Source organism: Gallinula chloropus, assembly GCF_964237585.1.
Source record: "Gallinula chloropus genome assembly, chromosome: 23".
NCBI lineage: Eukaryota > Metazoa > Chordata > Aves > Gruiformes > Rallidae > Gallinula > Gallinula chloropus.
Window position 1 is genome coordinate 934,409 of NC_140108.1, and position 21,791 is coordinate 956,199.

Consider the following 21,791-nt stretch of genomic DNA (forward strand, 5'->3'; position numbering starts at 1 on the left):
GTGGAGGAAGGCTAATTGTTAGCAACAGAACTGCCTGATAACATCAAAGACAAAACAAAGGCTGGTGTTTGTGGGGATGACATGATTCCCTTCTGACACAGGAATAGCTGTGTACCTGCCCCATTAGCACTCACTCTCCTGTCTGTGGTGTGCTGCCTTTGGGAACAAACAGGATGGCAACTCAGGATGGATATAGTCCAAGGAGCAGATGGACACAGTCCAAGGAACTGCTGCTGTAGGGGAAAAAAAGTAGTCTGCTGGCATGTCCAGCTCAAGGCCACGAGATCAAAGAGGCCCTCACCCAGTGCACGTGGGTGTCACGGCTTGCCAAGTTGTTGTTGGGGCAAAAGTTATGTTGACCTGACCCTTTTGAGAGCCAGTTTGACCCAGCAGGCACAGAAGAGCTGTATCAAAGTGGCATGACGCCATCTGCTGTGCTGTTTCTCTCAGCGCTACCTAAGCACGTGCTTCTTACTGTGTTTTCACCAGACTCCCCACTGGGGAACTTGCAGGGAGGGCTGGCAAAAGGGACTCCTTGATGAGGATGGTTCATGTTGGGCCTTAGCATAGGCATCCTCTCCATCATCCACCACCCACCCCAGCAGTAGCTGCTCCTTGCTGAGACCTGGGTCCTGCCTTGTACCCACTGCTCCTTCTGTTCCCCCTCCTCCAGACAGCTCACCATGCTCAATGAGACCCAGCACACCTGCAGTGCCAGTTCCAGCTCCAAGTCTGATGCTGGCAGCAGTAGCGGGAGCGAGAGCTCCAAGGACAGCTCGCGCTGCTCCACCCCTGTCCTCGATGCTGACCGTCACGAGCGCCTGCGGGAGAAGATGCGCCGAAGGCAGGACTCTGGAGACAAGTGGTTCTCCCTGGAGTTCTTCCCTCCACGCACAGCCAATGCTGCTGTCAACCTCATCTCCAGGTGAGGGCTGCAGGGTGGGAGAGGGGAAGAGATGAAGTCTTTGGTGGAGGGCTGGGAAAATAGCTAATGAGGCAGGCTCTGCCCCATGCTCTGTCTCCCCTTCCAGGTGACGAAGCAGGTAGTGGGGCTGTGCTTTCCTGCTGAGGAGGGTAATGGACACCAGGTAACTTGTCTTCCTTGGAGGCCCTGAAGGGTTAAGTGTCATGGTGGGGTGACTGAGGGGTCCAGGCTGTTTCCCCTCTCCCATGCTCGGTGAAGATGGAGCAACCCCACTGTTGTGCTCTGGGGCTGTAGCAGAGCACTGTGGGACAGGAGAGCAGAAAAGTACCTGTTAAAGGCAGAAAATACCAGCTGATGGCAAGTGTGCCCAAGTCTCTGGAACAGACACTCCCACTTGTTTTCAGAACCATCCAGCTGCTAAGGTTTGTGCCTCTGTAACTGAGGACTACAATTTTAGCCTCTGAGATGGGTGTCCCCAGAGCTAAAGGTTACCCAGAGCTCTGTGTACTCACCTGGAGCAGAGGAGGGAGTTTAACTCTGTAACTGCTGCATGCCAGTGCCAGGTTTGCTCTCATCAGAGGGGCCTGTTCCAACCTAGAGCAGAAGAGAGATGATTTTGGGGAGCCTTTGTTCCTGCCATTAGAGACTCTTGGGAGCACAACAGAGATCTGGTGTGTCTCTCTTCAGATTTGTGGCCTCTAGAGCTGAAGCTGGTAATGGGGGGTTGCAGCGTTCCCCATCTCAAAAGGAATGGGACTTGCATTGCTGGCTGTCAGAGGACAGAGCAGTCTAATAGAGCTTGCTGGGAGGAAGTTTATTTTACTGAGAACACTTAAATTGCTTCTTCAGAGATACTGTAAGCTCCTCATGTGGCCTTAAAGAATGGCTTCCCTCACATTGGCCACTTGCTAAACTCCTAGTTCAACACTTTTCTTGCTCTCTCCTGCTGCTGTCATCCAAGCTCATTCTGCCTGTTGCTGGCATCCCAGCAGTGAGCAAGAGATCCCAGGCAAAGAGAAGGCAGCTGGTTACAGGGTAGGCTGACACAGCTCTGAACTCCCCAGGTTTGATCGCATGGGAGCAGGCGGCCCGCTCTTCGTCGATGTGACGTGGCACCCCGCAGGGGACCCAGGATCTGACAAGGAGACCTCTTCCATGATCATTGCCAACACTGCAGTCAACTACTGTGGGCTGGAGACCATCTTGCACATGACCTGCTGCAATCAGACCAAGGATGACATCACAGCCCATCTGCAGAAGGCCAAGCGGCTCGGCTTGAAGAACATCATGGCGCTGCGTGGAGGTGAGTCCCTTCACCCCCCGATGCACAGGGCTGGGGCTCTGTTGCTGTTGTGTTCAGTTCCAGGGTAAAAAGAGAGAGATGAGATTGAGAGGGTGCTTCTGCTGAGGGAATGAAACACTGAGACTGCACTTCACCTGATGGCTTTGTCAGCAGTGCCTCCAGCACAAGGGTGCAGCTCGCAAGGCCAATGGGATCCTGGGCTCCATCAGCAGAGGGGTGGCAGCAGGGACAGGGAGGGGATTGTCCCTCTCTACTCTGCCCTCATGAGGCCCCATCTGGAAGTCCTATGTCCAGATCTGGGGCCCCCAATACAAGAAGGATGTGGAACTGTTGGAGAGGGTTCAGAGGAGCCACAAGGATGATCAGAGGGCTGGAGCACCTGCCCTACAGAGAGAGACTGAGGGAGCTGGGCTGGTTCAGCCTGGAGAAGAGAAGGCTGCGGGGGGACCTCATTGCAGCCTTCCAGTCCCTGAAGGGAGCTTATAAGCAGGAGAGGATTCGACTTTTTAAAAGAGCAGATAATGGCAGGACAAGGGGGAATGGACTAAAGCTAAAGGAGGGAAGGTTTAGATTAGATATTAGGGGGAAGTTCTTTGCAGAGAGAGTGGTGAGGGGCTGGAACAGGCTGCCCAGAGAAGTAGTGGATGCCCCGTCCCTGGAGGTGTTCAAGGCCAGGTTGGATGGGGCCCTGGGCAGCCTTGTGTAGCTCCAGGCCTGGAGGTTGGTGTCCCTGCCTGTGGCAGGGGGGTTGGAGCTCTGTGACCCTTGGGGTCCCTTCCAACCCAGACCATTCTATGATTCTAAAGCAGTCAGGGGTAAAGCTGCAAGCTTGGGTGTTTTCACCTCATCTTTGTTTTGACAGCCAGAGGTTTTCACACAAGGGGCAGATCTGAGTCCAGCAAACAGCTGGAGAGCTGTGATGTGTTCTCTTTTCAGACCCTGTTGGTGAGGAGTGGGAAGAAGAGGTGGATGGCTTCAACTACGCCGTTGACCTGGTAAAGCACATTCGTGGTGAATTTGAAGATTACTTTGACATCTGTGTGGCAGGTGTGTGTCCTGCATCTCAGGGTGTGGGGTAGGGTCTGTGATGGGGAAAGCAGCACAGCATTCCCCCTCTGGACCTGATTACTACTTTCTGATTAGCATGTTGTCCTGACCAGTGGGGTTTCACTTTCTTTTTTCCTCCTTCTCCCCCAAAAAGGCTACCCCAAGGGTCACCCTGAAGCAGAGAGCTATGAGGCAGACCTGAGGCACCTGAAGGAGAAAGTCTTTGCTGGGGCAGACTTCATCATTACACAGCTCTTCTTCCGCTCAGAAACCTTTCTCAAGTTCATGAAGGACTGTCAAGGCATCGGCATCACCTGCCCCATTATTCCTGGCATCTTCCCCATACAGGTGAAATCCAGTAATTCGGGGTGGGAATAAGGATCTGGGCTGTTGGGTGCTCGTGGGTCAGGGCCTGCAAACGTCCTCTGTGATGTTTCTGGGAAGGGAGGGTGCTAAACCTGAGGAAGCTCTGGATGATTTGCCAAATTAAACTTGACATGGAATAGCAAGAGTAGAAGGTCTTCTGTGCCCATATGGGCACAGAGGATGTAAAGGAGAGGGGGCTGCCAGTCCTGAGGTGTTAGTCAGCACTGTCTGTGTGCTGGGCTCAGGCAACAAGAAACAGGAAGAAATCACCTAAAGGGATATGATTGGGATAGCATTTCCATAGAATCCTGGAGTCTCCTGAGCTGGAAGGGACCCATAAGGCCCATCGAGTCCCACTCCTGGCTCCACACAGGCCCAGTGAAGTCAGAGCATGGGGCTGAGGGCATCATCCAAACACTTCTTGCCCTCAGCCCAGCTCAGGGTTGTGACCCCTTCCCTGGGGAGCCTGTGCCAGTGCCCGACCCTGCTCTCAGCATAGAACCTCTTCCTAATATCCAACCTGATCCATCCATCCTAGAGATACAGGGCCTAGGAGTAGAATCCAGGAGCCTGAATTCTTAAATCCTCCTTCTCCAAAATGGAGCTCAAGTTCCTGTGTCCCTGGGATGTCAGCAAAGGGCCTTGGGGAAATGAAAATCCCTTGCATCTCCACCCAGGGTTACCACTCCCTGCGCCAGCTGGTGAAGCTCTCCAAGCTGGAAGTGCCTCAAGAGATCAAGGATGTGATTGAACCCATCAAGGACAACGATGCAGCGATCCGGAATTACGGGGTGGAGCTGGCGGTGTCCATGTGCCGGGAGCTCCTGGATAGTGGTGTGGTCCACGGGCTCCATTTTTACACCCTCAATCGGGAAGTGGCAACTACTGAAGTCCTGAAGCGCCTGGGCATGTGGAAAGAGGACCCCAGGTGAGCAGGATCTGCTGGTTTCTGGTAGTTCCTTTTCCATATCCATCCATCCTGCCTACTGAAGACTCAAGGTATGGATGGGTTGGTGCCTTTCTGCATTCAGAAGTTCACCCTTCCTCTAGGTCTCAGCTCAAAGGTGGGATGAATGGATACAAGGGACAGCTGAAGGAGGAATTTTAGTCAAGTGGCTTTAAAGTAGCCAGTTCTGTTTAAAAACCTGAATGTTTAGAGCTGCCACTTGGCAGAAATGGGATCTTTGAGGTCTGTCACAACCCCTCTTCCAGGCTGGGTGCTACGTCTACTGCCACTGTGGGTTTTTGGGCTTCTCTGCAGCTGACAGAGGAAAATGCTTGGCTGTTGGGCTGGTTTTTATAAAAATAGCTTCACATAGTGATTATTTTTTTTTTCCCCAGTTCCCTCACCCCATTTCAGGTGTCACTCCTGCACTTAACCATTTAACACACCCACTGAGCATCGTGCCAGAGAACTGAGTGGGGAAAGATTCTCCAGAAAGGGAGAAGAGTTTTCTGTCCTACTTCTTGACGATAAAACTCTTGTCAGCTGCTGTTCCTTGCTGTCCCCAGAGGTGAAGCTCTCTAGGGGAAGAGCACTTCCCCTATGGAGAAAGGCTGAGGGAGCTGGGCTGGTTCAGCCTGGAGAAGAGAAGGCTGTGGGGGGACCTCATTGCAGCCTTCCAGTCCCTGAAGGGAGCAGAGGAACAGGAGGGGAATCAGCTTGTTAAAGGGCAGAGACTGGCAGGACAAGGGGATGGAGTGAAGCTGGAGGAGGGAAGGGTTAGGTGAGGTATTAGGGGGAAGTTCTTTGCAAAGAGAGTGGTGAGGGGCTGGAACAGGCTGCCCAGAGAGGGGGTGGGTGCCCCATCCCTGGGGGTGTTCAAGGCCAGGTTGGATGGGGCCCTGGGTAACCTTGTGTAGCTCCAGGCCTGGAGGTTGGTGTCCCTGCCTGTGGCAGGGGGTTGGAGCTCTGTGACCCTTGGGGTCCCTTCCAACCCAGACCAGTCTGTGATTCTAAGGAAGAGCTTTCAGTCTCTAGTGGAAAGTCAGCAGAGGAACTGTTGTGACTATCTGCTCCTCCCATGCAGGCGGCCTCTGCCCTGGGCAGTCAGCGCTCACCCCAAGAGAAGAGTCGAAGACGTTCGGCCCATCTTCTGGGCCTCCAGGCCCAAGAGTTACATCTACAGAACTCAAGAGTGGGATGATTTCCCCAATGGCAGATGGTAAGCTGTCAGCCTGCAACGGCAGGGAGGTAGAGGAGTGGTATGAAAGGCTGTTCCATGGTTGGTTGCTGTCATTAGTGGGTGTCCTGGGCATGCTTTGGGCTTGATAGAACAGGCTCAATGTGATCCCTGGATGCTTTGATTTGAATGAGGTGAGGAGAGTGGCAAGAGATGCTGAAGCTTCTGATCTCTATGTGGATTTTGTTGAATGCTTCTCTTCCTGGGTGGTTGTCTTCCTGCATCATCAAGCCGCCTCCTTGTCCTCAGTGGGCTGTTAACCCTGTGTCTGCTCCCCTTACAGGGGTAACTCCTCTTCTCCAGCCTTTGGGGAACTGAAGGACTATTACCTCTTCTACCTGAAGAGCAAGTCTCCCCGGGAGGAGCTCCTGAAGATGTGGGGAGAAGAGCTGACTGGTGAGGAAAGTGTCTTTGAGGTGTTCACGTGTTACATCACTGGAGAGCCCAACAAGAATGGGCACAAGGTGAGTGATGTCCCAGAAAGGGATGGTGTCTGTGGCACAGACAATAGTGCATATTCCCTCTTGCTCCTGGTATCACACTGTTCTGAACAAGAACTAGCACTTGATGTCTACAAAGACTTGCTGAGACAGTGGCTGAAGTCAAACCAACAGCCAGAGCTCAGCATGAAAGGAAAGCTGCTCCAGCATCACAGGGGCAGTACTGATAGACTTCAGCAGTTGAGTTATCCTGCCCCTTGAACCAAACCAGGAATTCTGTCCTGGATTAGGTGTGTTTGAGACCATTAGGGTACTCCTGAGTTCCTTCAACATCCAGATGGTAATGAAAGGGTTGTTCCATCCATTGTGAGCCATCCTTTCTCCTCATGGTAGGTTACATGTATGCCTTGGAATGATGACCCTCTTGCTACTGAAACCAACCTTCTGAAAGAGCAGCTGGAGAAGGTCAACAGACGAGGAATCCTCACCATCAACTCCCAGCCAAACATCAATGGCAAACCATCCACAGACCCCATAGTAGGCTGGGGGCCCAGTGGGGGTTACGTCTTCCAGAAGGTACTGTGCTACTCTGGGCTGGGCAGCAAAGAGTTCTGACCCAGCTTGGGCCCTGTTAGGTAGGGAGGTCCTGGGCTTTCACTCAGATAATCCTTCTGCCTGCCCCTTCATGCCTTCTTGCTGAGGCAAAGCTCCTTTCATGTCTTAAGACTGGGTCATCTCTGTGGCTTACTACAGGGCTGTTTTCCCCCACCATCAGAACATCCACTAAGCATCTGTACAGCTCCTTGGTTTGCCCTCAGTAAGTAATTATTGGGAGCTTCTTTCTAGGGCAGGGCTGTGAAGTTTTAGATACAAAACAGGTGCCTGCCCACTGCATCTGATCCCATTCAGTGAGGTCACATCTCTTCCATCCATTACCAACTGATGGTAATAACTGGGCATAGCTGTCCTTCTCTAAGGCTGAGTTCTCCACCAAGTGCCCCCACCCCACAGCTATCCTGAACTGCTCAGACTGCTGCCAGGTTCCTCCTCTGGCCTGCAATCAGTCTTCTCTTCCACCTCTGTTTCCTGCTGCCTGCATGCTCAGGCCCTGGAGCCTTCCCACTAATGGCTGTGATGGGAATCTCCCATCAAGGGAAACACCAAGCTGGTGGCTCAGGCTGGGGAACAAAGCAGCCTTGTTGGAGATGGATCCAAACTGCTGGAGCCATGAGACCAGCAGATGGCAAATGCAGTTATGTTTTCAAAAGGCAAATATTCCCCTGAGGTGAGGGGAAATCCATCATCCCACACAATAGCCAGGAAAGGGGGGAGGGGAAGCAGTTGTTGGGAGCAGCCAAGCACAGAGCAAGTACAGAATTAGGTTGTATAAGCACACAGGGAGAACTGAACAAAAGATGAGGACAGAGAATGGTAGGGTGCTTGGGAGAGCCCAGCTGAGACCACTGACTTCTGCTTTGGCCAGACTGGGCTGCCTTGGCAGGATGCTGCTGTGCAGAAGGTACCCTGGAGAACAGATCAGGCTCGGGCCTCTTCCAAGCAGCCCGCTCTGGCATGAGCTGCTTCCCAGGCACAGCAGTTGTGGCCACATTGGAGCTTATTCCAGCCTGTGGCTCACCTGAGCTGGCTGCTCTTGGGCTGTTAGCTCTGCTCTCCCCAGCTCTCTTACTAATTAGCTCTGCCCTCAAGCCTCTTCCATGGTACACGTGCCCAGGACTAGACCCCCAAGTCTTGAGCTGCCTGGTTTCCCAGCAGCACAGCCTGTACAGCTGTTCTCTTGGTTGTCTCTCTGTGTGTCCCAGCCCTGCTGTGGCTAAAGGCTCTTCTCTTTCCTGTTCACCCCTGAGGCCTACCTGGAGTTCTTCACCTCCAGTGAGATTGTCACAGCACTGCTCAAGGTGCTGAAGAAGTATGAGCTGCGAGTGAACTACCACATTGTCAACGTCCAGGTAGGCTGTTGTTCTTGGGATGCTTTCCTTTCACCACCCTGGCAACACTAAAACACTCAAATGCCACTGGGAACAAAGGGGGGGCTGAAAAGGGAAAGTGAAATAAGTTAGCTGGGAGGTGCAACAGCTGTCTGATCCCTTAACAAGGAGAGGGGGAACAATCCAACTCACTCAATCCTTCCTCCAGCAGCTCCTCCAGAATTTTTATCCTTCCTTTGGCAGGGTCAGAATATCACCAATGCTCCAGATCTGCAACCCAACGCTGTGACCTGGGGCATCTTCCCAGGCAGAGAGATCATCCAGCCCACTGTAGTGGATCCTGTGAGCTTCCTCTCCTGGAAGGTGAGTCCTCCCTCCTGCTGGGTAGGTTGCTGGGACACCCTGGAAGGTGTTTAGAAGATTGCTTGTTAGCCTGTGACACTTCTCCCAGTTGAGTGCTGTTCTGATATTAGATGCAGAGGTGCATCTAATACCAGAACACTCTCACTGCTCCTCCTGCTTCCTCAGTGTAAGAGCTGTGCTCCAGCAAGAGCATTACACAGACACAAGTCCCCAGTAACAGGAGGCTTGCTTGGGAGCTACTGCAGCCCCTGCTGTGTGCCCCAGAGCCCTGGGAGCAGCTCTCCCTCCCCTCTTACACATGCACAGCAGCACTACTGAGCTGCTTTGCTGCCCTGAGCAGTGTGCTGGGCCCTTCACACTGCCTGGAAAGCACCAGGCTCCTTCCTCAGCTCTCGCTGCTTCTGCTAAGCAGCAGTTCAGAGGCCAGCCAGACCTGTGCCACTGCTCAGCTCAGTGGGGCACCATGAAAACACCTCTAATGTGGCCATTACAGCTTTTTTTCCCCCCTTGGCAGGATGAGGCCTTTGCACTGTGGATCGAGCAGTGGGCCAAGCTCTATGAGGAGGAGTCGCCCTCTCGCATGATCATCCAGTACATCCATGACAACTACTACTTGGTCAACCTGGTGGACAATGACTTCCCCCTTGAGAACTGCCTCTGGCAGGTCGTGGATGATACTTTTGAGCTATTGAACTCTCCAACTCAACAGTGAAGTTCCTCTCCTGATCCCTTGTGCTTCTCCAGAGAGGAGAAGCAGCTGTGCTGATGCTGGACCACACACTCCTGAGCCCAGCCCCCAGCCCAGCTCTGTGATCTACCAACACTACATGATCTTCTGTCCCCACCACACAGGCTCCCTGACTCCTCCTTGCTGCACAACAGCCACAACTACCTGAATGTCTGAGCTGAAGCTCTAGCCTGGGCTTGAAGGTCAGCTCTGCAGGGTGACAAAGTGCTAATTGTGGCTATGTGAGTGACAGGAGAACCTTGTGCCACAGCTTAGCTCTGGTAACTGTCTCATGCCAGAGTTGCTGCCTTGGGGGGCAGAAACACTCCTGGCAGCAGTGCCTATGCAAGGAGATTCTCAGCAGTTACTGACTCTGAAAAGAAGCTCCAGTTGCTTTGTACATGGCACTCCTGAGATGCAGTTCTTCATACCTGATGTACCAGGCTCTTTTGCACTCCCTCCAGAAGAAGGGTCAAGTTTTCTCCCTAACTCTTATTATATTTCTTGTTTTCTTTTCCACACAAATATGTAAATTTAACTCCTGGATGAGGCTGAGTAGGAATCACACTATTTCTTAGATTGAGTACAATAAAATCCACAAATGCACCTGTGTCTTGTACTGCACCACCCTCCTGCAAGGAGCAAAGACTCAGTTTGTTAACACTTTGCCTTGGGCCAGGCTAATTATGGTAAGAAAGCCAACTGTTTAGGGGACAGTTCTACTTTCACTGCCTGCATTAAGAATGGACAAGGCTCGACTGTAGAGCAAAAGAAAAAGTTTAAATCTTAGAACTTACCCAAAGCGACCACCTCCAACCTTTGGCTCTGTTCTGGAAGGTCATAAAGAGTTGTGATCCTCTTCTGGTAGGGAAGGAGAGAGCCTGGCTCTCCTGACCTCATGATTCAAAGCAGCCTTAGGCCCCACAGCACCAAGAGCCAGGGCTGGGGAGCAAGGGAGGCTGCTTTGTGTACTTAACAATCCTGCAAAGCCTTCCACAGGCTAGGAAAACAAGACCTTGGGGCAGCTCCCAGTGGGATTTTGAGATCCCTGCCAGGCTGTGAGCATCTCTTTCAAACAAGCAAGGAAGAAAAGCCTTTTCCAGATTCTTCAGACCCCCTCATTACAGCTGTCTGAGACTGGGCTCATATATCCAGGGTAATTACAGGGCATCAATCACAGAAGCCAGTAATGGGGAGGTTGGGGGTCAGACACGCCTGTCTTGCCTCAGCAAAGCTTTTGGTGCTCAGCTGTTGCCAGCAGGTTTCTTCATCCCTCACCCATTCAGCACAGAAAGGAACCAGCAGGAAGCAGTCAAGAGGTTGGCCACCCACTGAAAGGCTTAATGAAGAGCTGATGGACCTAGGCAGGGGGAGGAGGTGGGAGCCCTGTGGGAATCCTCCCCCCACCCAGGGGAAAAGCCAAATGTAGAAATAAAGACCTGTGTTGGCACCTACTGAGGCCAGCCCAGGGGTGTAGCTGTGCACAGGCAGACACAGGCTCATGGTGTTTTCTTCTTGCCCTGTGTGACACTAAACTCCTGCCCAGGACAGAACACAGAGTAAAGGGAAAGCCTGGAAGGTGGTTTCTTTGACCTTTAATGAGAATTCCAGCAAAATCAGAGTCCAGAGGAGAAGGGAATGCAACCTCACACCAAGAGAGTAATTTCTCAGTTGGCACCTCCAGGAAGGATAGGAGATAGGAGTCCTTTAGAGAGGGACCCTTCACTAGGTCCCATCTCTTCCTGGCTGCCCCTTGGCTGTCCCACCCCAGGCCTGCAGCACAGGGGCTTTCTTGATTGCACAGGACCAGCTCTTTGTTGTGACAGCCAGCTGTATCCTCCACGTGTCCTGAAATGAGCAGCAGCTGCAGGCAGGCCCCCAACATTCAGCAGCATCCTTTGTCCTTGAGCTGGAACACTGTCAGCTGGCGCCACCTTCCAAAGGCCTTCAACAGTAAAGTGGACAAATCAGATACTTGGGTTACTCTTGAGGGGTGACAGCCCCCCTCCCAGTACCCCAACAGAGCTTATCCTCCAGCAGTGGCTGCACCAACTGCCTCACTGTTCCCTCTGAGCCCTTCTCTGTCTCTCCTATGTTTCTGTACCCAGTAAGCAAAGTGAGGAGTACAAATTAGTGTGAGAAGCAGACCAATGCCCTCTCCACCCTCTAATTTCAGTACTTGCTCTCATCCCCTTAAGGAGAAACTAATCCTGCATGGATCTTTGGGAGAGAGGCAGAGGGGCCAACCAGCTATTTGAGCTCTAAGGCTTTGCCTGCTCACTCAAATTTACAGCCATTTGCCTGTCCCTGGGTGCAAATCAGCACAGTCCTCCTGCCCCAATGTGGAGCCTGGGCTCTGGAGAGGCAGAGGATTAATGGATTAACATCTCTGATAACAGCAGGGAAGGGGGCACACCTCAGGGAAACTGCCTGCTGACAGAAAGCTTTGAAAAACACCCGAGGATGAGCCCATAGAAAGCTGGAAGCTATTTCCCTTTGTTTAGGGGTAAGTGACATGCCTTGATGTATTCAAGTTCTCCCTAAGCAAGTGCTTTGTGCAGGGAGGGGCACACAGGGAACACCAGTTGTACCTTTGGGGAGCTTTTTGATCCACTGAAATCCACAGAATAAAAGCAGTCCTAGATGCTCACCTGGGATAGTAAGCTTCTGGCTTCCTCCTCCAAAAAATTCTGCACCACACAGCTCTGCAGATGTCGTTGTCTCCACAGCCTCCAGGCCTTCTCCATCAGTCGCCGCTGGTCCTGTCAGGAAAAGAGGCAGCACACAGATTAGCTGGGCTCTGGGAGATAAACTGCCTCCCTTCCCTCTAGTCCCACCTTGCTTCCAGTGGCTTTTCAGGGTCCCTCTTGAATGACTTTGCTCTGGTCATGAACAAAGCTGATGACTAACACAGCTCTTGCTGCACTACTGTCTCCTGCAAGTATTGTGCTGTGGTGGTGTGGCCCTGGCTGGAGGCCAGACACCCACCAAAGCTGCTCTATTCAGCCTGACAGGGGAGAAAATAGATACTGAGAGGCTCAGGAGTCCAGATAAGGACAGGGAGAGATCATTCCATAGTTAGCATCATGGGCAAAAGACTCAACACAGAATAAAGGGAAGAAAACTAATGAAGTCACAGTACCCTGGAGAAAGGACAATGCCCCATCAGCTCTCCAGCACAGGGCCTCAGTGCCTCTGGCTGTGCTCACTGTGCATGTGTCACCTTGTCCCACTGGCAGGTCAGGGCACATCTCACCCAGAAGCCTGACAGAACATGGGTCTGTTCCCTGGGTGGGCAGGGCCTGGCCAGAAGGGGAGGCCCAAACGACAGCCCATGGTAGGCAGTGGACACCCCAGGGTGTCCCAGGAACACACCAGGGGACAGGTTGTAACACTGGCTGTGATCTTTATGCACAGGCTACAGACAGTCAATACAAATCACACTGTCTCAGCTTCCCATCTGTAAGCCAGGGCAAAGCACAGCTATGTATGTACACATAAAATATAGATGGAGGTGCCACTCTGCCATGCTGGAGTTCCAGGGATGGAGAAAGCAGCCCCAGCAACAGCCCAGGATTTCTGGTGCACACTGGTACCTGTGTTAACCCCCAGGTCTCACCTCCCAGGCTCCCCTGGTAGCACCCAGCACTGTCCCCCGGGCAGCAGTACCAGACACTCACCAACACCTGAGCCAGTGTCACCACCCTGCTGGCTTCTTGCCACCGGTGCCACCCCCTCGCCAGGCAGCGCAGTCTCCTCTCTCGCCGGCACCGGCGGAGTATCACCGTGTGACGCCAGCGCCTCAGACACCTCCTCCTGCAGGCAAGAGGGGGAAATAAGCTTCACCAGCCCTACACAGGAGCCCTTCCCTCACAGCAGCAACAGGGGGAAGCCCAGAGCCCTCTGCTCCACCTACCCGAGCCACTCCTCAGCCCACTCCTCCGGATCTACCTCTGCTTTGTTTTCCTGGGCTCTTGCATGTGCAGGAGAGGGTCCTGCCATTCCAGGGGTCTCTTCCAGGTGAGGGAGCAGCAGCCTGTCAGCCCTGTTTTGGTTTCTGTAGATCCAGAGCCAGCAGTGAATGGCACTGGGAAAAAACCCAGGAGGGGCAGCTGGTGCTGAACCTTTTTCTCTGCCTCTTCTGCTTTCTAGGAAGAAAAGAACCACACAGGAGCTAACCTCAGAGCTAGAGAAGGAATGATCACAGCTGCCATGAGACCTTAGTCCTTTGGCTCCTGAACCCAGAAGCAACCCACAGTCAGAGTTCCAACTGCCACGAGCACCTACTCCAGGGAGGAATCCCAGTCATCTGGCCAGCAAACACTACTCTTCCTCTTCTCCCACTCCCCACAAAAGCAAGAAAGGAGAGGGCATCTTACTCTGAGACCAAGACAGAGACATCTTCCTGCTCTTCCTAGCACCGATCAGGGTGCTGCACTGCCGTAAGCACTGGGAAAAGGCAGCTGCTTTTGTCCAGTAGTTGCAGGCCTGTGGAGAGAAATAACACAGCTGCAGCCAGGATAAACACAATGCACACAGCCAGCACACACACACACACACACACACACAAACCAGCCTTAGAGAGACATTTATGTTCACATCCCTGCAGGTAGTTTAATGTGCCAGACCCCAGGGTGGAAACTGCACAGATGAGATCCCAGCAGGACTGACTCAGCCCTTCCAAATCAATCGACCTCTTTGTGCTTTGCTAGCTGTGAGTCTTTGGAGAGAAGCTGCAACTCTGACAGCTCACTCTGCTCTGCAGGGACAGTGATTATCCCAGCTCATCTCTGAGCAGAGAGGAAGGAGGGCTCTCATCTCTCTGGTCAAAATGTCCCCATTCCTTATGGCTGTGCTCCAGCTGGTTGCTGCAATCAGTGCCAGATTATGGTGAGGAAGTTGCTTGCACAGGCTGTGGAGCATTTCAAGGCAGGGGCTAAGCAGTCACCAGGAGTCAAACCAGGTTTTCATACAAGCCTTGTCACCAGATCCTGACTGACCAGGCTCTTCACAAGAGAACAGGCAGTCAGGAAGAATTACCTCACAGGGACCTTCACCTTTTCTTACCTGTTTTACAGCATCCACAGATCCCAGGCGCAGGGCTTGCTGTCCTCTTGAGGCCACCCTCCAGCGGTGACAGGCTTTACCCTGAGAGGCCTCCTGCCACTTGTGGTTTCTCTCTCCTGCCACCCGCTGTTCAGCTCTCAAGAACTTCACCCTCCACTCAGCAAAGCTCACAACTAGGAGCCGGTGCTCCCTGATCTTTTGGAAACAGGAGAGGGCTTCCTGGCGCTGCAGCCTGCGAGCAGTGCCCTGGGCCCAGGTGACCAGGCACCTGAAAAACAAGGAGAGCACAAGCAAGCAGCTCTGTTAGCTCTCCACTCCTCAAAGCTTAGGAGTGTGTCTTGCTTGTTTTAGCATTCCCTCCTCCTCAAAGGAATGTAAAACAAGGCAAGGATGTGTTATGTTTCCCTCTGCCTACAAAACAAATGCCTTTCCTAGGCTGCCCTGTCCCCACACTGAGTTGGTACTTCAGAAAAAGGAAGGAATTCAATTAGTCAGCCTTCAGTCTCTCTCTGTGCCAGCAGCTGACCTTTATGAGGATGTCTGAAGAAGGCTTTTTCCTTACAGGATGAGAATCAAACTGCTAAAATTTCCTTCAGCACAGAACCCAGGAGACTCCTTAAGCCTGCCTGCTGCAGAGCAAGGCTGGGTTTAAGACAGCACTTTGCTGTCAAGATTGGGATTTTAATTCATTTCTTGGCTGTCACAAGCTAAGGGGTTGTGTACACAGGCTACACAACTAGAGCAATACAGCATCTTTATGGGCATAATTTAACTCCAAGAAACCCCAGGTTTGCAGTAGTTACCATTAAGAGCACTGTAAAGCTGCACCCACAATAACCCCTCTGTATCTGCAGACTGATGCACGGGGGGTCAGTCTTCCTCTGCTACCCCAGAAGCCAATCTGCTTTCAACTCCCAGCTTGTCCCTTTCCTTTCTTGTTCCACTTGGACTTACATTATGCAAATCACCCCACTGCTCCATAGGGCAGAGGTGTAAATATCCTCTGCCTGGCAGGCTTCTCTGAAGATCAAGAGAATCTATTGCAGGTTATCCTAGCATGAAAAATGCCCCCCTCAGAAGAGACAGGGCTCAGCCTGTACCATACCCAGGTGAGAAATTAGGAGCACTCTCTCATCAAAGGCAAACTCAGAAGGAAGATTAATGGTGGAGACACACTCTACAGGAAGGAGCAACATTAAGGACTTCTCTCAAACACACTTCCCACCAGGGTGCCACCACACAGATTGATTTGCAGAAGAAAATGCAATTGGGTGGGGTGAGTGCAGAGCCAGCTAAGGTTTCACTGAATTTTAGTCACTCTTTCCTCTGCAGATCTTTGTCTCCACTCAGCCTCAGCCTGCAGTTCAAAAGGAAATCTGCTGGGGCCCAAACCTGCACTTCTCATGCCTTAAGTGAAGCCTTGGCATAAGTAATCTTATTCCTTCTTATCCTACTGAATTATCTCAGAGAACCACCTGAGCAGTTCCTGGTTCACTGCAGCTGGACACCTCACCATGTTTCAGGCAGGCAATATCCTCCCACAGCTTAAACCACAAACAAAAAAGATTTCAATGAGAAAGCTACTGAACAACAGCTGAGAGAGAAAAGAAGTTGTTAATGACTGGCAGAAGGCACCTTGCTCTTCAGACCTGATTCTTGTGTCTTCAGGATCTGCACTGTAACTCAGAACTACAGTGATGAACTGAACATCTCCCTTCAGAGGCTTCCCTGAATATTGCTTTTCTGCAGGGGTATATTGAACTCAGTTTCTCACATTACCTTAAATTCAAATCACCATGCTGTGCTCAGAATCTAAAATATTTGGGTTTGTAAAGATCAGGTCTCAGCCCCGTGCTCTGGCTTGGCTGGTCCTATGAGGAGCCAGGAGTTGGACTTTATGATCCTTATGGGTCCCTCCAACTCAGGATATTCTGTGATCTCTCCCAGCACAGTGTTCCTTTCAGCAAATACTGAATAATTCCCATCACAATGGGGCTTTCATTTTTTTAAATTACACAAATTTGTTTGCATATCCCTTGCTTACTTTACAAATCCCTCACTGCATAACTAGGACTGAAGTTCTGGAAAGAAAAGTTTAGAGTGAGAAGCATGAGCTGGGGAGTGTGAGTCTATGGCTGACAGAGTGGCTGACACACAGGACACTGCGCTGCCATCCAGAGAGACCTGGACAGGCTGGAGAGCTGGGCAGGGAGAGACCAGATGGGGTTCAACAAAAGCAAGTGGAGAGTCTGGCACCTGGGAAGGAATAACTGCTGGAGTCAGTACAGGCTGGGGGTGACCTGCTGGAGAGGAGCTCTGTGGAGAAGGACCTGGGGGTCCTGGTAGATGACAGGGTGGCCATGAGCCAGCAGTGTGCCCTGGGGGCTGAGAGAGACAATGGGATCCTGGGGGCATCAGGAGGAGTGTGGGCAGCAGGTCACAGGAGGGGATCCTCCCCCTCTGCTCTGCCCTGGTCAGGCCCCACCTGGAGTGTTGTGTCCAGTTCTGGGCTCCCTGGGATAAAAAAGACAGGGATCTCCTGGAGAGAGTCCAGAGGGGCTATGGGGATGATGAAGGGCCTGGAGCATCTCCCCTGTGAGGAAAGGCTGAGTGAGCTGGGGCTGTTCAGCCTGGAGAAAAGAAGACTAAGGGGGGACCTGATTAATGTTTATCAATATCTGAAGGATGGGATGCAGGGGGAAATGGGCAGCCCCTTTTCAGTGTCTGTGGGGACAGGACAAGGGGCAATGGCTGCAAGTTGGAGCACAGGAAGTTCCACAGCAACCTGGGGAAGAACTTTTCCCCAGTGAGGGTGAGGGAGCCCTGGGACAGGCTGCCCAGGGGGTGTGGAGTCTCCATCTCTGGAGAGATTCCAGCCCCATCTGGACGCCACCCTGTGCAATATGAGCTGGGGAGCTGCTTTGGCAGGGGGTTGGACCCCATGAGCTCTCCAGGTCCCTTCCAACCCCTGGGATTCTGTGACCCCAGGGAAGCTCCAACATGTCAGCTGTACTTTCGAACCCGAGCGATGGTCTGAATACACTGGATTCTCTGCTACATAAATTGCTCTTCACTCAAAGCTTTCCTCAGAAATTCTCTGAGGGTAGGAAACAAACCTGTACAGGAGAAGACGTTCCCAGAATAAAGCTGCATATTTCTGCTTCCTTGTTTGGCAATACCATGTCTGCAAGGCCAGCCTCTTCTTCTGCTGGCTGCTGTGCTGAGCCCATCGCTGCTGCAGCTCTCTCTCAGCACGCTTCCCTGTGAGACAACAGAAGACCTTGCTGAGCTGAGCCTGATGGGTTTATTTCCTATTACAGAGTCCAGACAAGAGCAGAGGATACATATACTGCAAATACCAAATGGAACCAGACTTCCTAAAATTTCCTGTCCTCTCTTTAGCAGTTAAAGACTTTTCAATTCACTTCATAGGGTTTTGTCTGTAAGGCAGTCAGACTTCCTTTTTTTTTCCCCTGCCCTTTCCCAAGCAAGGGTTTACAGATCACTTCCACTCTCAATCTGCAAGGCAGTTTTCCTTCTGGGAGTGTTCCTTCCCTGGCACAGTGTAAGCACTTAGCACTTAAAGCACCTGAAATCCCTTGAGGGACAGGATCAAAACTGTTAAGCAGCCCCAAAAGATACACCCTGCTCCCACTGAAGCAAAGCCTGACTGTGGGGTCTAAGGAGACACGTTCAAGCTCAGAATGCTGCATCTGAACTCCATTTAACTCCCCAGCTGCTAAAACACAGTTTGAAAACTCCTCTGGTAGTGCAGAGAAAGCAAGACCCACTCCTTTTCCAATCAGCTGGCAGAGGAGCATTTCCCCAGCATGAAGCACTACAAACCCCACGAAGGCAGCGACACAGGCACTTCCTGACCCCTGCTATAGTATGTGCTGCTCCAGAGGAGGTTCCAGAGGAGCAGTGCAGAGTTAGAACCATAACTGGGACTTTCTCTATCCCAACCATTCCCACAGCATTTATCCCCCACAGACACAAGTGCTGCTATAGGATGGGGTAACTCACTTTGCCAGCAGGAATGCCAACGCCACAGAGCATCAGCAGTCATCTGGTGAATGTGACAGCGGAATCTCCGGTCAGCTTCCACTTTCTGGGCCAGTCTCTTCTTCCAGAGGCTGAAAGCCATCTGGCAGCAATGGACTCGGTGGTTTAGGGCTGCTGCTGCTTTTCTGTTCTTGCTTTCCACAACCCAGTGGTGCCAGCTGAGAACAGCTCTAAGACAGACAAAGGTCACTGCACCAAACGTAGGAGTAACTCACAGAGATTCACCCCCTTGTAACTGAAAATTTAACAACAAACATCCACATGAGGGAGTTTTGGTAACCTATCTGATCTGTTAACATCCTTTCCACATGAAATGTCAGGGAAAATGATGGACAGGGCAAGCTGCTATGGTTGGACTGGATGATCTTTTAGGTCTTTTCCAACCTTGATAATTCTGTGATTCTGCTAGGAGTAAGGTGTTCTGTCCTAGCTGCACCAAGCCTGTGGTTCTCTTCAACTTCCAAATAAGCAGTGAGTGAGGCCAGTTCAGTAGATAGGAAGTTCCTGGGGTTAGTTCTCAGCAGTGCAGGGCTGGCTCTGATTTGTGAGGCCCCCCCATCAAACCAGAAACGATAGTGTTCAAAGATATTCATTCTGAAGCAGGCAAAAACCAAAATGATGGGCTTCAAAACTCCCACTGAAGACAGGAAAAAAATAGCTAGAGGAAGAATTTATTATTATTTTGTTTTTAAAGCACGTGTAGAGCTCTCAAATCAGCTTCAGGAAGCTTCCAGAAAGCACAACACCTACCGAGACAGCTGAATGAGCCTGCAGTACTCCTGAGCCTTTACGAGTTGCCGAGTCCTCGCTGTCCAGACAATGAAGTACTTCTGCAGGCAGCTTTTCTCTGCTGGCTGCCAGCAGCTCTTCACCTCCTTGTCAGAACTGCAGACCTGTAATCCAGAAAAGCAAAAAAAGGACCTGTAACTGTTGCTGTAACACAGGCAGTCAGCACAGCTCAGCCTTTTCCCCAGGAACACCCAGGCAGGAGGGTCTCACACACCACTTTTAAACCCTTGACACGTGCCCAGTTTCCAACGTGGGTGGCAAATGGCAGGGAAGAGTTACCCTGAGAAATGCCTCAATCTCCCAACCATTCTGTCCAAGAGAGACAATAAAGAACAGTAGTGAGACATTCCACATGCTGGTATTTAAACCCAGACACTCTTTTGCTGAACTGGACAATGCAGAAAACACCTGTACATTTCCATGCAACACAGGACTTCTCAGCCTTACCTCTTCCCATGTGGAGTAACTGGTGAGAGGCTGGACACTACTCTCTGGCCCCTGCAGTGCCAAAGACTGGAATGGACCTCCCACAAACCAATTTCTTCTGCAAGACAGAAGTGTTGGGGAAAAGGGAAAGAAAGAAGAGGATAAAGTATCCTGAAGGATGGTGTGAAATCACATGAGGGACTATGCAGAAGGAAGGAATTCAGCCAGACCAAACAAGGGACCACTAATACCAGACTGCCACAAACCAATCTCCAACTCACCCAGATCCAGTACTCCAGGGAAGAAAGGAGGGCTGTAAGTGCAGCTCCCCACCCAGCTCAGCTGGCAGCTCTGTGCATTGGTGTAGTTGCAGGAAAGAACTGTAACATGGGATGTGTGTGACATCCTCAGTGGTTGGAAGGGGGGAGAAGCTCTGCTGGCTGCTGTCACTAAAACTGTACTCCTGCAGGGATGGAGGGGAGGACAGGCTGTGAGGTGAGTGTCCTTACAATGGAATTGCTCAGCTAACAGTTCTGACAGTGCAAATGACTCTTCTTTTTTGGAAGAACTGAGGGAAATCCAGTCTGCATCCAAAGGAACTGCTAACAAGTACAGCTCTGGATTGCAAACATGGAAGTGAAAGGCAAGTTATTTCTATAGTGAGAAAAGGGGAAAGGGACACAGGTGTTTTCTCAGCCATGAGGCTGTACCTCATCCCTTCCACCCTGCAGCCACAAACAGGAGCAAGTGCACAAGAGAACCTCACTAGCTCAGCACCTCCCTGTATCACTAAATGATGAACCAGGAAAGGGCACAGAGAGAAGTGACTTTATTATTTCTGATTACATTTAAGCTCCAGAACCCTACTGGCTCAGTGTCCTTCAGGCCTAAATACTAAGCAGTTTGCTGGTGACAGTATCCTGTTGAAGCAGTAATTTTCCCCTGAAAAATCCCAGCAATTTAAAACCTCAGAGTGGTCTGGCTGTACCCAGACCTCCTCACCTTTTCCAGTGAGCTCTGAGAGGCCAGAGTAGCTGGAGCACTGCTGTCAAAACCAGATGATGTTGAGAGGTCCTCAGAAAATGGCATGGAATGAGATTCTTCACAGACAGTCCTGTGCAAGTCCTTGAGACTTTGTTCAGTTGTCTTCAGCATGAGCCACTTTTGGTGCCATAATTTCAGAGCATTTCTGAGTCTACACTGGTCCAATGCCTGAGAGAAAGAACTGAGACAGAAGACAATGACATGGCAAAGTGACTGAAAAGGGATACCAGAGGGGCACACTAGTACAGACATGGATGATAGATGGTAAAAGGGGTTGTTCTACAAGGACCAAAAGTCAAGTGGACACTACTAGTGAGGGGAGGGCTCCAGGAACTGGCTCTTCTTCACTCACTCAGCTCTGCGATGCTCGCACAGCCTTGCTTTCCACAGCTGATACACTCTCTGGAGCTTCACCTTTTGGCAGAAGTCATCAAGACAGCAACATGTTTTCTCAGGAAGATGTCTCTCTACAGCCCACAACGGCCCATCTTCATGTCTCTGTGTTGCAGTCTTGTCAGCTGCCAAGCTTATAACTGGTCCTTACCCAGGTACAGAGAATGACAAGAGATATTTGTCAGGAGGCATTCCTAAGAACCACAGCCCAGCCCTCAAACTTAAGACTTTCTGCTAGGTTTATGAAGCAGAGCAACATATCTCCCTGTACCTTCACTGATACATCCAAACACCCAGCCCTCTGCCCACTCAGGTTTGTTAATCCCATGTATCATCCCAACTGTTCTTCACATCCCAACTGTTTTTCACTACTCAAGAAGAGGAGGGAGCCTAAGCACCTCCAATCTTTGATTCCACCCTACCCCCTGAGCTGCTCACCATAATACTGCCTCCACTGTAGGAGGAAGAAGCTCATCATTGCCTGCTTGTTGCCTTCTCTGACCTGCAGCATCTGAACCCACTGCTGGAAGTATTTCCTCAGTGACACTGCCCTGAGATGGGCCATGTTACACTTGTGAAGTGCCTTCTGCTCAACAATCTTTTTCCATGCATTGAAGCATCTGAAAAAAAGCAAAGGAAAATGAAACCTCATGGAAAACCACATCAAGAGTGTACAAGCTTGGGTCTCTTCCTGAGAAGTCAGGAAA

General features: G+C 51.4%; 2 protein-coding genes across 2 annotated transcripts; one reads left to right on the top strand and one right to left on the bottom strand.

Moving 5' to 3' along the window:
• Positions 1-683: 683 nt before the first annotated feature.
• Positions 684-9,856, top strand: MTHFR (methylenetetrahydrofolate reductase; the record flags this gene model as incomplete). The annotated part of the gene is made up of 11 exons (XM_084274766.1): positions 684-925; positions 1,990-2,228; positions 3,165-3,275; positions 3,430-3,623; positions 4,319-4,569; positions 5,672-5,806; positions 6,108-6,288; positions 6,658-6,840; positions 8,130-8,231; positions 8,454-8,573; positions 9,088-9,856. 11 exons carry the CDS (start codon positions 684-686, stop codon positions 9,283-9,285), a joined length of 1,956 nt encoding a protein of 651 aa, XP_084130892.1. The 3' UTR covers positions 9,286-9,856.
• Positions 9,857-10,885: 1,029 nt separating this feature from the next.
• LOC311200270 (uncharacterized protein) lies at positions 10,886-19,575 on the bottom strand (the record flags this gene model as incomplete). Its single annotated transcript, XM_084274471.1, has 8 exons — positions 10,886-11,245; positions 11,952-12,062; positions 12,981-13,116; positions 13,217-13,448; positions 13,680-13,788; positions 14,368-14,635; positions 19,183-19,325; positions 19,501-19,575. The coding sequence occupies 8 exons, from the start codon at positions 19,573-19,575 to the stop codon at positions 11,186-11,188; spliced, it is 1,134 nt and encodes a 377-aa protein (XP_084130597.1). The 3' UTR covers positions 10,886-11,185.
• Between the last annotated feature and the right edge of the window lie 2,216 nt (positions 19,576-21,791).